General features: G+C 39.3%; 1 protein-coding gene across 2 annotated transcripts in view; it reads left to right on the forward strand.

Annotated features, from left to right (window-relative positions):
* DCC (DCC netrin 1 receptor) overlaps window positions 1-17,115 on the forward strand; it is a 948,238-nt gene that overhangs the window by 773,314 nt on the left and 157,809 nt on the right. For both annotated transcript variants that reach the window (XM_084629005.1, XM_084629006.1), the window contains exon 13: window positions 14,679-14,820. In XM_084629005.1, coding sequence (XP_084485131.1) covers window positions 14,679-14,820 — 142 coding nt within the window. The remainder of the gene's footprint in view (window positions 1-14,678; window positions 14,821-17,115) is intronic.

Here is a 17,115-nt window from a genome sequence, read left to right on the forward strand (position 1 = left end):
CCCCAATCTCCTCCCTCATCCAGGGTCTCCTCCCCCCCAAGCCCCTCACTTCCACTTCACACGCCCAAATCCCCTGCACCTAAACTCCCTCTCCCCCTTCCCCTCTCCCCCGTGGTCCTTGTCTTGTAACAGCCCCCTTCACACTACCTCTAACCCATTGTTCACCCCAGTCCCACAGAGCTCATTCACAAGACATTTTCCTTGATTAACAGCTTATCAGTGAAATATGATTTAATAATATTTGCATGTTTTGTCACTTCTTTGTAGGCTGAAGAATTGCCATTTTTGTTAGCTCAATAACATTTTGGGAAACATTCCCTAAATTTTTTAGACTTCAACCCCCACCCCTCTTGAGACCCAAGATGGTGCCCCTGTATAGATCTTGCACCTTTCACAAGAGAACTGCATTTATACTCTTTGAATTAGAGAACCAGAAAGACAGCATCCAGGATAATAAATAAGGCTACATTTTAGTCACGGGTATTTTTAGTAAAAGCCATGGACAGGTCACTGGCAGTAAACAAAAATTCACCTGCCCATGACTTGTACTTTATGCCCCTGACTAAATCTTGCATGCTCTGGGGTAAGGGGTGTCCCAGGTGCTCTGCGTGTGCTCTGGCGGCGCGCATCCCAGGACCACCGCTGGTGCTGGGTGTGTGATGGGCAGCAGCATGCAGCATGGGACCCCCTGCTGGTGCGGGGGAGGGGGGGTGCGGAGGGCGGCCCGGGAATCCCGCTGGGGGGGGACAGCGGGGGGGTGGCTCGAGACTGTCCTAGCACCAGCCGGTGCAGCTGGCCCAGGGGCTGCCGAGCTGCTCGGCGGCCCCCAGGCCAGACACACCGGCCTCTGTAGAAGTTACAGAGATTCCAGAAACTCGTGGAATCTGTGACCTCCATGACAGACTCGCAGCCTTAATAATAAGTAAATAGTAATGATAGTCATACTTTGCACTTCTATATCGTGTTATATCTGAGGTTCTCAACGTGTTTGATAAACCTTCACTAAATAAGCCTCACAACATCCGATGTAGCTCACGAAAGCTTATGCTCAAATAAATTTGTTAGTCTCTAAGGTGCCACAAGTACTCCTTTTCTTTTTGTGGGGGTAAGTAATTACTTACTATACCCATTTTGCACACAGCTGCATTGGGACAAGTAGAAGTTAAGTGACTTTCTATAGGTCACACACAGTCAGTGTCACGGCAGCAACTACAGCAGTGAAAAGAGAGAGTACAACTGAGTTTTAAATTTCAGTCCTGCACTACTGTAGTAAGTGGAAGTTTTAACTTTAACTTTAGTGGGAACAAGATTGGTGCCCTAACCTTTATAGACCAGATTCTGGCACTCTTATTCACACTGAGTAGCAGTCATCAGGGATTATTTGTGGAGAGAGATACTACTCAGAATGAATAAGGCAAGAGTGCAGAATCAGGCCTTAGTTAAGCAGTAAATTGTAGATTTCTGCAGAACTCTCTCATCCATCTAATGTGGTCACAGTGACGTGGTTTTTGTTGTGATGACAAAAAAATCAAGAGCACTGTGGAAAAGGAATGACTGATGAATATGTCAAGCTGTCTTGCAGTAGCTTAACAGCAGTAGTACCAACCTCAGTGCATGCTATTAAGAACCTGGGCACCAACCCCAAATTGGTTGTGAGTTCTACACTTAGATTTCACCAAACAATTATCAACTGTAAACTCCTTAGGCACTGTAACAGCTTTAACATGGAGTCACAGAGAGTTCCCTTGTGTACTCCGATCTGCCACTGAGGTAAGCCTAACTTTCTGATAGATGATCCTTTACACTGTGAATCACAGTCATATTCGAGTTACGTCCAGTCCCAAAAGACCAGTGATTTTCCCCAGGTCAATTGCACCTTAGATCTCACACCCAAAAAATGCTTGTAGCCACTCCTATAATAAAATATATACAGATTTATTAATAGGAAAAGGAAATGAGTTATTTCCAAGGCTAAAGCAGGTAAACCTATGTACAAAAATGAGTTTTAATCTTAAATTTCAAAAGGTAATAGAAGCTTCTATAAGTAAACTCTACATGTCCTTTAGGGCTAATCCAGGCTAAGGAGCTGGGGATCTCTTCCTTATGCACAGAAATCTTGCCCCCAGAGTCCAAGCAGCAATAAGACACAGTTCCTCCTTGTTAGAGTTTTTTATTCCCTTCCCCATTCTGCTTTTGAGCTGCAAATTCACTGGATGGGAGGAATTCACTTGCAAGACATATCTTCATGGGGGTAAACAACAAAGTCTTTTGTGCTCTTTAATGTTCCACTCTAGTCTGTGTGGTGTTGAGGGGCCTTTCTTCTGCTGGAGATTGGCATTTCATGCTAGTTAAAGTATCTTTCCTGTCTAGAGATTTACATGGTGACAGAGGCTCACAATGCAAACACTCAGATATTATTTTATAATGTGGGATACAGATGTTACAGGTGAGATGAATGCAGGCAGAAACTTAAAAGCATTCTATAAAGTCTAAACACTAAACACATTCTTATAATTCTAATATCTATTTTAACAATACACACAGGTGAGCGAGACTGATTTCAGTGTTCCATTAAGGCTTGGGGACATTGGCATGAGCTAGCAGCTGATCAGCCAGCATCACAGAATGCATTATTTAAAAAATCAAACTTCCCATTGCTGAAGTATGAATATTTAATAAACAAAATTAGAAGGGGTGGGATCCCTGGTTTTTTGTTTGTTTTTGTTCTGTTTTTTGCTCCGATGGACAACTTACATATTCCATATCCAAGAGAGAAGCAGGTGAATAGCTCCCTTAGAGTGATTGCTAGGAAGCTCCTCAGATCTGTGCTGCATAATTAAGGAAAAGAACATTACTATTGTTTAAAATGGAAATCTCTTTGAAATATTTAGAGATTTGGTTTTAATCTGAATCTTAATAGCCTAATTATTTTGGAATTGTTGTGCCCTTTGTTTTATAAACTGTTAATCATAGGGCTCTCATGCAGATATTTAAGTAATCAGCACTGGTGTAATCAGTAATTAAATGATAGCCAACTACAGGTGCTGCTAATTGTTAATCAAATGCATAATTATTGCATCTGTAATTGAAAACTCAACTGAAGTATTGATACTTGCCTATGGACCTTGGAACAGTGAAATGCCTCTTGGTATTCTGGAAGTTGACTTGAGCATTTTACAGGTGTGGAATATTACAGAGTTGTAGGAGAATAAAATTGGCTCTAAACATCAGTATCAATGGCCCTGCCCACTCCAGTTCATATGAATAAAATTGGTACTGTAGATCAGAACTGGCTTGACTGGCTGTTGAATGGGTGTTTGAATTTTAATAGGTTTATTTGCATGAGAACAAGCGGCTTTCTGCAGATGGTTTTGCTGTCCCTGTACGTCTGGAGTTGGCAAATGCCAGGGCCATTACATATGCAATGTGACAGTCAATAAACAATTATAGAATTCTTATTTTGCCAGGAGACTGCAATCAGTATCAATGTGAATTTGCTGATTGGCCTTTATGGGGGGTTAATTAGTCCACATGTTTATAGCCATTTGGAAGCTAGAATGCTGATGAGGGAAAAAAGCAAATATCACTGGAATAAATGAACCTGAGTCAGAAGGGAAGGCGTTCATACTAAAAACTAATATTTTACCTCTGTTGTGATATAGTACTAGAGCTGGGTAGGAAATGGTTTTCCTCTCTTTGGAAAAAAAATGAGATTTCAAAAAAATTTCCTATCCCAAATTGGAACAAAAAGTCAAAATCTTGAAAATTTTTGCAAATTGGAAATCGGTTTGGGTCAATTGAAACATTCTGTTTCAACAGTTTTGAAATGTTTCACTTCAGTTTTGACCTTTATTATTATTATTATTATTATTATTATTATTATTTTATTTATTATTTATTTTACTAAATTTACTTACATTTCTAAATGAAAAGTTGTTTTGAACCAAAAAAACCCCTGGAACATTTCATTTAGAAAATGTCAAAGTTCCATTTTTGACAGCCTCAAAACTTTTTTCCATTTTTTTTAAAACAGGAAATTAATCAAAACTGACCTTTTCCCATTAAAAGTTTCGCTTTAAAAAAAATCAGCATTTTTTTAATTGGAAAAAATTTTTGTTGAAAAATTCCCAACCAGCTAGATAGTATTTCTAATACTATATTTTTTACCTCCAAAGAGTACTTCACTGAGTTGTACATATTTATTACCCACATCGTATTTAAATACAATAGTAAAGTAGGCTAGTTTAGAAAGAATGAGAGCAATATCTGTTGTTTTTTTATTTAGTTATTTGAATGACTAATATATGACTGCATATACAATAACTGCAATTGTATCACAGAAGCATAGAAAATAGGGAGTGGAAATTAGAAATGATTTTTTTCCATACTTACTGTCATCCCATTACTCTTAGTTATACTGTCTTGTGCCACCCTAAATAATTCTTCTCTTTACTTGTTTAAACTCTTTAGACACATGTATATGGTTATGCCCCCCTCTCTCCCTCTTAGTAACTGCATAATCAAGATACAATTAAAGTTAAACCAATGTTGCACTTTGGAAAATCCCACCAGCTTTCTGGGCTGGGCCACTCAGGAGAACCATGAAGAGGTCCTAGGTGTTATATCAGTCTTCTTTTCCTGATATATTTTTTTTACGTTTGTGGTGTTGAGACGCTATTAAATATCTAACTGTATCATTTTAATTTGAGAGCTCTTTGGGGAAATATTTGCAGAAGAGAAATACCCAAAACACACTGGCAGAGTCTTAATGCTGTCAAAATCCTCGTATAATTTTTTTGTTATGATAAACAGTGGAGCAAAAGTGGTTTGATAAAAACAGCATGATTGGGGACTTCAAAACTGCGGGAATCCAAGGCAACTGTCCACTGACATCAGACCTGTTTTGTAAATCAATTTTCAGTTTCCAAGTTAGTTGTACAATAAAGACTTCCCTAACAGTGCAGAGTAAGTCAGGTGTGGAGTGGCGATGATGCTGAAGAGGATTGAGGACTGAGATCTGACAGCAGCAAGTATATTTGAGGAACTGCAGCTTTAATATTAAACATGAAACCTCCGCTGCCTCTTGTGCATACACATACTAATGGGGCAAGGGAATGTGTTAAGGTAGGCAGGGCATTTCATTTACAATAATGTATCAAGGAGTAAAGTACCCCTTTAACTGTGCCCCCTCCCCTTGTAGTGTCTTGCACTGTATGTACAGTGTTGTTCCTGGGACATAAGTCATCCGGCTAGTGATTGAACTTCTAATTGAATCTCTGAATGTTCAGAGGTTCAGTTTTGATCCGCCCTCTAAGTAGGAAGGCTTAGCTGACCTGCCCCCTCCCCGCCCCCCACACACACCCAAATGTCTTAAATATTGGGTTTCTAAGCTTGAGTAAACAGGCTCTCTTGTGAGAAGGAATGTATTTTATATTCCAGGCTTACCATGAGAACAGTCTATTTACAAGGTAGCTTAACACTTCCACTCCCAGCCAAAGTCAAGACGTGCAATGATTTCAGGGGTGAGAAGAAAATGCAAGTTATCTGAATTTAGGGATTTTAAAAAAATGTTCTCTTTGGGTTTAGATTAGAGTGAAGTTTTGGGTCTGTTCCTTTTTTTTTTTTTTTTTTAAACTAATACTGCTAGACCTCTTCTACAAGAGAGGAAGTGAATGTTGTGGGATGCAGGATGCAAGATAGACATTGTGGGTTAAATATTTTTATTATGGAGATCAAACATAATGAATTAATTTTTTTTTCCTGATGTCTCAGCGGTACAGTTGGAACTAAGGTCCTTTATATCCATTGCATCACTTTCCATATATAAGCAGAATTGCTAGAGCTGGTTGAAAAATGATTCAGTGTTCACAAAAATGTCATCCCTATTTTCCATCAGCTTCTGAAGTTTTCTGACCAGCTTTAATGGAAAGTAACTGGATAAGGAGTGAATTCTGCCCTCCCTCACCTCTTATGCTTTCAATGGTTCCCATATGCGGCAAAACTATCATGGTTCTGCTCTGTATATGTATGTGTGAGAGAGATGGATTTGGGGAGTCAGTGCAGGAGATGAACCCCCCAGTGTGCTGTACAGAACTGTATGGGGATTTCTGTGCACAGACACAAGTAGGGGAGTGACAAAGGAAAGAGAAATGAGAGCTATTTCAGTCTGAAGACTACAATACTGGCCATGGGATAACTTTTTAGCTGATTTGCAGCCTCAGGGGAAAGCTTCCTCCACCCAAACCTTCACAAGGAGCCTCAGGACCTAGCCTGGTTGATCTGGGAGTTCCGTAGTTTGGTTACTCTTTTATATGCATAAATATAGATAAGGACTGAAACGTAGGGGACAAGTAAATTATTTTCAGTCACAATAACTGGGGTGTTCAATTGAAGTACTATATTTAGTCTGAGGTTCTTGATATCATGTGTAATACTTGGGCTTCATTTGTATTCTCACAGAACTGAAGCACATGTGACCTCTTTCAAAGTGAGACACACTTATTTCTTACTAAACATCATACACCAATTCCAGAGACTACCATAGTTCAGTTTCTAAACAGAGAGTTTGGATTTTGCATATAATCTTAATCTTTGCCCCATGGAAGCCAATTACACATACATAAAACCTAATGGGCATTTCTTGGAAATTGATCTTATCCCATAAGTGAGCGAATTCACATGTAGCAATGTGTCAGTACATTAAGCTGCCTTCACCTCAGGATGGTTAACTTACTGGTGAAATCAATTACTTTACAGTTATGCCATCTGTTAGCACATCTTACTGCTCGAATAATACATTGATTTTCATGTTCTCAGGCAAAAAGGAAACATTTATTTGAGAAAGCTGAAGCAATAACTTGCCTTAAAATACACCTGAAGACTATACTTGTTTCTCAAATATAATCGTTGTTTCTTCTCAAGTCCCACATGTTTTTCAAAAAATACTTGATTCAGGAAATGGTCTACATGTTCTCCTCTGATTGGCTCAACAACTATCGGGTTATTCAGGAGACTTGGACGTAATTGTAATGAAAAAGGTACACCCTTTCTGATAATACAAAAACAAGGGAACATTCTATTAAATGGAATGGTGGCAAATTCAAAATACTAGGAAACACTTTTTCACACAATGCACAGTTAGCACATGGAAGTCATTGGCACAGGATATCATGGAAGCCAAGAACTCAGCAGAATTCAAAAAGCAATTGGACATTTATATGGGTAATAAATCTATCACGAATTCTAATAGTAATTTTTTTTTAAAAAGGGTTTGGTAGAAATTGGAACCCTCGTGCTTGACAGCATAAGGCAGCATCTGAATATTGGGAGTTGGTTAGGAATTTTTTTCTGAAGACAGATTTTTCCTGAAGCCTAATGAAAAATGTCTTGTACCTTCCTCTAGAGCAGCTGGCATTGACTGCTGTTGGAGAGAAGATACTGGACTAGCTGGGCTACTGTTGCTAGTCTGATCCTATGAGACAATTCCTTCTTAAGTACTGAAGATGGGTCAAACTAATCTTAAAGCTTTCCATCAAATGTGTTTAGGAGATTGTTATTATTTGTAACTGGTGTCTGCTGTGAATGGTATTCTGCATTTAGATAAAACAACGAGGAGTCCTTGTGGCACCTTAGAGACTAACATATTTATTTGGGCATAAGCTTTCATGGGCTAGAACCCACTTCACCAGATGTATGGAGTGGAAAATACAGGAGCCGGTAAAAATACATGAAAAAATGTGAGTTGCCTTACCAAGTGTGAGGTCAGTCTAACGAGACAATTCAACTGACAGCAGGATACCAAGGGAGGAAAAATAACTTTTGAAGTGGTAATGAGAGTGGCCCATTTCAGACAGTTGACAAGAAGTTGTGAGGAACAGTTGGGGGAAATTAGTATTGGGGAAATTAGGTTTAGGTTTTGTAATGACCCTATGCATTTAGATATCATTCCCTAGAAGTATTGGAACCACTGGTACTGTGCAGTGTAGACAGGATGCAATTACTCTGCTGGAATATGCTGGTTTTGAAGGAACTACCATGGCTAAACTTGAAATTCAGAATGACTGGTGCTTCGAAGTCTGTTCCAGAAAATTCTACTTTCCATAATGATGGGTTACTTTCTTATTTAATATAAATCTCTCACTACATTGAGTTCATTTTGAGGGAGAGTGGAGTTTTGTTTAAATTGAATATGTACTAAAGTGCAATACATAACATTCCTATGAATTTTCAGCACACAGTAAGTATGTGCAGTACACAGTTTGAAAGAATACAATTTGAACAGAAATTATTGTTAATATTTAATGCACACAGTACACAACACTTACAAACTTTAAATAATTAATCTTCACAATGTTGCTGTTGATATCAGTAAACGGCAGATACGGTTAGACTGAGGCAGAAATAATACTTAAAACAGAGCCTTTTATGCAACAATCTCAGGTCATTTTACAAAAGTTAGTAAATGTTATCCCCAGGGAAACAAAAGAAAAGTTAAGAGTTTGCCTAGGAGTCCAGGTCTAGGTCTCCTGACTCCCAAATTTCCTGCCCTGTTCAATGAATAGGGTAAGTGATTGTCCAAGGTCATGTAGGAAGTCAGAGTTAGATTTGGGATTAGAACTGAGTTGTTTCTTGCTCCTAGAGTGTTCAGAGAGCTATAGTCCATCTGTTAGTTGAATGAAGTCATCAGATGTGGCCACAGCAGATGATTTGAATTTACAATCTTCTTTCTTTTATTTTTGTTCAACTTTATACAAACTGTATGTGTTAGGATATAGATATTCAGGCCTGTCTGCAAAGGCCTGTACTCTAAGAATTTAGGTGTATTCTTATCACTTGGCTAGTGATAGAGGTATAAAAGAAAGAATCAAAATCACTGTCTGCTGGTGTAAGGGCCTTCTCTTACTGTGACAGTCTGAGGCCCTGTTCTTAGGCTAAGGCCTTTGGCTAAGCAGCAGAGGCAGCCATAAGCTGGGAAGCGAACGGTCACATCCTCACATTCCAAACTAGTCACATTGAAATAAGGTGCTATTGGGCTGTTAGGCACTATCAGGACAGGATTGTATTCCTATCACCTCCAGAGAAAGGGAAGTGCCTAGAAAATGTAAAAGGAAACTTAGTTTGATAGCATCCTGTCTGGCAAGAACTCACTTATCAATAGCTGGGATGTGAAATCCTCACTTCTGTATTGTTTTGTCATTATAGTTCCCACTTTGCTATTGTTTGTCTGTATAATCTCTGTATGGTTCTGTGATTGTTCCTGTCTGCTGTATAATTAATTTTGCTGGGTGTAAACTAATTGAGGTGGTGGGATATAATTGGGTACATAATCATGTTACAATATGTTAGGATTGGTTAGTTAAATTTCAGGAAAATGATTGGTTAAGGTATAGCTAAGCAGAACTCAAGTTTTACTATATAATCTGTAGTCAATGAGGAAGTGACTGGGGGTGGGCATGTGGGTGTGTGAAATGGGAACAGGGAATGGGGGTAAGAAAATTGGAATCATGTTTTGCTAAAGGGGGAGATGGGAACAGGGAATGGGGGTAAGAAAATTGGAATCATGTTTTGCTAAAGGGGGAAATGGGAACAGGGAATGGGAGTAAGGAAGTTGGAATCATGCTTGGCTAAGGGCAGGAATCGGAACAGGGACACAGGTGTAAGGCTCTGTGGTGTCAGAGCTGGGAAGGAGGATGCTAAGGAAGGAAACTGGAATCATGCTTGCTGGAAGTTCACCCCAATAAACATCGAATTGTTTGCACCTTTGGACTTCGGGTATTGTTGCTCTCTGTTGATGCGAGAAGGACCAGGGAAGTAAGTGGGTGAAGGAATAAGCCCCCTAACAGTATGTGTCTGTGTATTGTGCAGCACAATTACACAACTTTACTCTAGAGTCCTCCTGTTTTAATTCTATTTCCCCTCCCCACATTTTTGACAGTTTTCAAGGCCAGGTTTTCTAACAAGGGGCATGTGCAAATCAGGTACATATGTGAACTCAAAAATGGCCAACTAGGTGCATAACTGACCTTTCAGGATGAAATTTAATAGTGAAAAGTGCAAGGTCATGCATTTAGGGATTAATAACAAGAATTTCTGTTATAAACTGGGGACATATTACTTGGAAGTAACAGAGGAGAAGAAGGACCTCGGCGTATTGGTTGATCAGAGGATGACTATGAGCCGCCAATGTGATATGGCCATGAAAAAAGCTAATGCAGTCTTGGGATGCATCAGGCGAGGTATTTCTAGTAGAGATAAGGAGGTGTTAGTACCGTTATACAAGGCACTGGTGAGACCTCATCTGGAATATTGAGTGCAGTTCTGGTCTCCCATGTTTAAGAAGGATGAATTCAAACTGGAACAAGTACAGAGAAGGGCTGCTAGGATCATCCGAGGAATGGAAAACCTGTCTTATGAAAGGAGACTCAATGACCTTGGCTTGTTTAGCCTAATTAAAAGAAGGCTGAGAGGAGATATGATTGTTATCTATAAATATATCAGCGGGATAAATACCAGGGAGGGAGAAGAATTATTTAAGCTCAGTACCAATGTGGACACAAGAACAAATGGATATAAACTGGCCATCAAGATGTTTAGACTTGAAATTAGATGAAGGTTTCTAACCATCAGAGGAGTGAAGGTCTGGAACAGCCTTCTAAGCGAAGCAATGGGGGCAAAAGACATATCTGGCTTCAAGACAAAGCTTGATAAGTTTATGGAGGAGATGATATGATGGGATAACCTAATTTTGGCAATTAATTGATCTTCGACTACTAGTGGTAGATATGCCCAATGGCCTGTGATGGGATGTTAGATGGGGTGGGATCTGAGTTACTACAGAGAATTCTTTCCTGGGTGTCTGGCTGGTGAGTCTTGCCCACATGCTCAAGGTTTAGCTGATCACCATATTTGGGGTCGAGAAGGAATTTTCCCCCAGGGCAGATTGGCAGAGGCCATGGGGGTTTTTCGCCTTCCTCTACAGCGTGGGGCATGGGTCACTTGCTGGAGGATTCTCTGCACCTTAAAGTCTTTAAACCATGATTTGAGGACTTCAATAGCTCAGACATAAGTTAGGGGTTTGTTACAGGAGTTGGTGGATGAGATTCCATGGCCTGCGTTGTGCAGGAGGTCAGACTAGACAATCATAATGGTCCCTTCTGACCTTAAAGTCTATGATTCTATGATTCTTTCCTGGGTGCAGTTACTTGATTTGTGGATCTAGTTGGTGTAATTGTGAATACATTTTGCATGTTCAGTTGACCTTTTCTTTGAAAATTGCATCCTCGTTATCCATTAGCATTGCAAAAAAAAAAAAAGACAGAAAAAGAAGAAGAAGAAAAGCAGCAGCTGCAGCGTACACACAACATGTGTACATTGTTTATAAAACAGGACAATGAATGTTGGATGAAAGTTCAGGTCAATACCTACTTTTTCTGAATAGATTTACCTATTGGGGGTACAGTGAATGAGAAGCTGGATATGAGTCAATGTGTGCCCTTATTGCCAAGAAGGCTAACAGCATTTTGGGATGTATAAGTAGGGGCATTGCCAGCAGATCGAGGGACGTGATTGTTCCCCTCTATTCGGCATTGGTGAGGCCTCATCTGGAGTACTGTGCCCAGTTTTAAGCCCCACACTACAAGAAGGATGTGGAAAAATTGGAAAGAGTCCAGAGAAGGGCAACAAAAATGATTAGGGGTCTGGAACACATGACTTATGAGGAGAGGCTGAGGGAATTGGGATTATTTAGTCTGCAGAAGAGAAGAATGAGGGGGGATTTGATAGCTGCTTTCAACTGCCTGAAAGGGGGTTCCAAAGAGTTCTAGACTATTCTCAGTGGTAGAAGAGGACAGAACAAGGAGTAATGGTCTCAAGTTGCAGTGGGGGAGGTTTAGGTTGGATATTAGGAAAAACTTTTTCACTAGGAGGGTGGTGAAACACTGGAATGCGTTACCTAGGGAGGTAGTAGAATCTCCTTCCTTAGAGGTTTTTAAGGTCAGGCTTGACAAAGCCCTGGCTGGGATGATTTAATTGGGGATTGGTCCTGCTTTGAGCAGGGGGTTGGACTAGATGACCTCCTGAGGTCCCTTCCAACCCTGATATTCTATGATTCTATGATTATTGGTCCTCAGTCAACCTAATGTGTGTCATGCAGTGCAGTTTGCAATCACTAAAAGAATAGGCCCTTTGAAAACATTTGAAGATGTGTCTAAACATTATGGTGGAGAGTTGTAATCTGTGCCACGTTATGAGTGGGGTAGTGCCATGTCCATTGCTGTGCCACAATAAGCATAGGGTCTGACTTTCAAAAGTGCAGCTCTGAATGAAGCCAATGATATCTTTGGCTGCTGAGACCCATACAGTGCTGCTGGTGATGACCTTACAGACGTGCAGGCCAGTGTACACAGCCTGATTACAGTGGAATTATTGCAATAATACACAGGTGGTGAAAAATCCTTTCAGTGCATTATTAAAATTTCTTTTCAGCCATGCCTAGAAGACTCATGAAACAAACTTGATAGCTGAATCTTTTTGTGGTTTCCTTAGGAATCCTGGTACGAGAGAAGTGAAATATTTTCCTTCAGTAAATTGTCCCTTCTATAAAACATAAAGGATTAAAGTACGAGTAATTACTATTCTCTCTCAAACCGAGTAAAGGAGAAGAAGCACTTCAGAGCCTTAGCCATTGATTTTTGAGAAGCAAGGGTCACATGTTAAGTACTATTGATGAAAAGCATTGCTGCAGTGTCCATGGAGACTGAGCTGAGGTGAAAGTGAACCGTTACCATAATAGTGACAGCTTTGGGTAGAGCTGTAAGGGACTGGGACTTGTCTAACTATAAAGTAGTTTTATGCATTACACCTTGAATGTGAGATCAAACCCATTGCTCCTATGGGGCCAATCATTCAAGGGTCTGCCATCACTATTAACTTCAGAGGGAGATAAAGATGCACAGGATCATACAAAGGTGCACAGTACCATGCAGTTTTTAGGGCCCACAGAGTTCTCAGATTTATATGAGCTAAAATCCCTCATTTAAGCAAATGTTAACAGAATTACTGTTAACCTCCCAAAAGAATTCAGAAGCATTTATTTTATGTTCTCCATTACGTCTATGTTTATAGCATCTCTTTTCTCAGCAGTTGCATTTTCCCATAAACATATTACATGAATGCAATTTTATAGCCAAAGCTGCTAAATCCATTTTTTAAAAAACAATCATTCCTTGAACTGAAAAATGTAGCTTGTTCTACCAGATTGAAAACCCCACATATTGATTTTGAAATGCATAATTGGTTTGGACCAATAAATCACTATGCAGTAGATGTGCAAAATTGATTTTTATATTGCAGTAATTAATTTGATATTTGCCATAACTTATATTTGTGCATGGACTAAGCAATTCAATAATGATAATTAATTGTATATGGTCAAAAAACTATCCACTGCCCTGTAGATGACTCTTCCTTTTGTCCAAAAGCTGGCTGCATAGGTTCTGTTGAAGACTGGGTATGTTACTTTTATAGGGCCCTGATCCTGTGAGGTCTTGAACATCCTAATTGTCCAGTGATGTCAATGGGAGTTAAAGGCACTCAGTACTCACGTGACCAGAATCTTACAAAGAGTGAATTCCCAGACAGTGGTCCTGGGGAAGAGATACTGATGAACAACAAAAGCTCCCTTATAAATGGTAGCTCAGATTTCACTTTTCAGATAACAATCATGCCTTCGGGGATTTTATTGTATCTGTTGATAACATGGTGTAAAGTGAATTATCATAAAGAATCCTAAAAGCAACTACCTCAGTTCTCATAAGGGACCAATGATTTGGGGACACCTCAGTATTGGGAATGTCCAGTTTGAGACACCTGTTTTTCAGACGGTGTGGTGGTCAGTATTTATGAAAACCAGGCTTCATTTAAGGTGCTCCAAAAATGAGACAATCAAAGTCATTTTTGGAAAAGGCAGGCCAATGTATTTACACAAATTTTGATCAATCTTAGTGCTATTGACTTCATTGAACAATTCTGCTAAAATGCTCTAATGTATTAGAATCATCAATAAGATTAAAACCAAGGGAACTGATTTTTTGATGGGGACTAGTATAAGTCAGAAATTATTCCACAGAAGTCAATGGAAGTAGAAAGCTCTTGATGTGAATCTGTCTCTAAATATTTGTACAGCTAGCATGGGTGGTTTTTTAACTTCGAGGTTCACTAGAAAGTGGAGATGAGCCACAGTATATGTTCACATATAAAGATGACAGCTGTAATATCACAGAAGTGCATGAAGGAGCTGAGACATCCCTTTGGCCTGTTGAGATGAAATGTTCCTGAAACTGAGACAGTTTTCTAGCAAGAGACCGTGCTATTTATCTCCCAAGCTTCAACCATCCGTATAGTTAATTTTGCCAATTAATAGGTAGTTTGTGATATCATTGTTTTAATCTTTTCAAACTTATTTGGTGCCTGGTTTAAATTACATTTGTTTGTTCTAAAGTTAGTAGTAGTAATTAAAATTAATCAATGTTGTTATAAAAAACAGCCTTGACATCTATTTCTTCTTCCTCCCCACACCTACCCCCACCACACTTTTCTTTACTTGTGATTCCATTTATTGTGGCTCCATTTCTCGTCTTCTTTTGCAAAAAATTCAACATTAACATCTCCTGTTTTTACAGAGCATCAAAGTTAGTTGGCTACCTCCACCATCAGGCACACAAAATGGATTTATTACTGGCTATAAAATCCGACACAGAAAGACTACCCGCAGGGGTGAGATAGAAACACTGGAGCCAAACAACCTCTGGTACTTGTTCACAGGTCAGTGTTCATGGTGTAGCCTTGCAAGGTTTTGATGAATTAAATGCTTTGGGAATAAAATATATTTTCACTTCAAGGAAACATTGATTTCTTTTCTGGCAGGTGACATTTATTGGGCTGTACAGGAACAACCTTTATATATTTGTTTTACTTTTCTCCTTAATGCTTTTTTCATACATTTTGTCCCCTGGATTTCATCACCCTAATGAAAGCAAATTCCCTCTGTTCATCTTAAACCTAGCTTGGTTTCTCAGACCACTGAGTCCACCACAAATCCTTTCTCTTAGTACAACGACATCTACCACACTTATTTTTTCGCCATCCCTCTTCTTGTACTTTATGGGGGGGAAATCTCTCTTCCAAGTGTGACAGGTCCCAACACTACACTATTTTAAAAATATAATTGCCATGCTAAGTGTAAGCAGCCAAATCAGTACTTTCAAGGTAACATTAAATTAAACAAAGAATAATTTCATTTCAGTTCTTTCTGGAGGAGGATGTTGTCACAGAGCAGATGTATCTGTATTTCTCCTCAATGGCCCAGCTAGGGCACCCAGTATCAAGCTTCCAGCTCCCCAGTCATTGCCTTCCTTTGGTGGAGACCTGCATCTCATGCCCTTCTGATTGGTGTAAATTTTCAGGGTGCACAGTTCCCTTCCTTCACTGTGTTATTCCCAGCATAGGCAGGCTACTCAAGCACACCTGCTTGCTTTCTCTTCGGAGATAGTTAACAGGTGTAATTGCTACAGTTATATGTCACCACACTGTTTTTTTATTCTGTACAAAACTATTTTTTTCTTAAGATAAAAGCGCTACAGAAAAAACACATTAAAAGAATAAAGAAGCTACACACATGCTAATAAGCTTACCAGGGTTCAACCCAACCCTAACATTACATTCTGGCAGAAGCAGTCCTTCAAATCCCCACCAAAGGGGATTCCTTGTGCTTACAAGTTCCTCACAGCTTCAGCTCAGAATAAGCACACAGTCTTATGGACCTCAGTAGGCCCAGTGCTTCCAACCCTTCCCTAAAGATTGCGGCCCTCCATGGACCGGGATCCTGTCTATTTTCTGGATTAGAAAGACGGCACTGATCCTGTTTAAAACCAGGCTATTTATCCAAAAATCCTGAAGAACTAGTATATGCATAACTCTCCTGGGAGGTGCCTTCAAAGGGTTGATAATGGAGAAAGTACGTTAGCATCCCCCTCCCTGATCAAGGAGGTACATCAATTCCACAATACACTGTTTCATTTGCAATACCAATTGGCCCCCAAAAGTATTAATCCTAATGGTCCCTTCTAGTCTTAAAGTCTGAGTCTATGAGTAGCATTTAACTTGTTTTCAGTAAAGATTATCTTAATTCCATAAAGTTTGTCCAGGATATCGTGAGACTCTCATAGGTATATTTTCATATTGCACCAGCAATATGTGTTTATTGTGAAGGAAGTTAAGTTCCATAGGTGAAACCCAGACTCTCCCCCTGAAATATCCCCATTCCATTTACTTTAAAATAAAATAGTATTGTTTGAGATTTGAAAATATTTGTCTCATAAAAATACATATGTCAGGGACGAAAATTATATTTATGTTGAAAAAACACCAACTTTGTTTAGAGTCACAGAACACCAAACGCAGGAGATAATTTTTACATAATTAAGACCTAATGATGCAACAATGAGTAGTTCTTACTCATGTAAATAGCCTCAAAGATAATGGGACTACGTGAGTAAAGGTTGCAAGACTAGTGATTATTGGATTCGGAGCAAGGTAGTTTTCGGGAGATACAAATGTCAGGTTTGTTGGGAAAGAATGAAACACCTGATAGGTGATTTCAAAATAAAAAGTGGTGGATGCTGAGAGACTTGGAGTGTTAAAAGAGCTCCAGGTGGTGATGGATTAGAAGGAATAATGCAGGTGATATGGTCAAAGGTACATAATGAAGGGAGTTTTATCACATGACTCCATAATGTGTTCCTCTGATATCATCAGTTTATGATATATCCCTCTGTAAAATATACTTATGCACGCACACTGTACTGTAGACACTAATATAAATATAATAGAGCTACCTTGACCTCGGAAAATTCAACATTGCTTAGGAAGAAAGAGTGTCCTTAAAGTTTTGACTCTAATTGTAAAGTGAGACTCAAATGTAGGCATATGCCAAGCATAGAGGACTGGGTGCTGGTTGTCTTTGTGGGGGGGTTCAATGTGTGGAAGATTTTCTGCATTTCAAAATATTAAGTTGGGTATTTTGTTTTGGGAAAGTAGTGGAAATACATATTTAAATGT

This window comes from Lepidochelys olivacea (genome assembly GCF_965140295.1).
Source record: "Lepidochelys olivacea isolate rLepOli2 genome assembly, chromosome: 5".
NCBI classification, from domain to species: domain Eukaryota; kingdom Metazoa; phylum Chordata; order Testudines; family Cheloniidae; genus Lepidochelys; species Lepidochelys olivacea.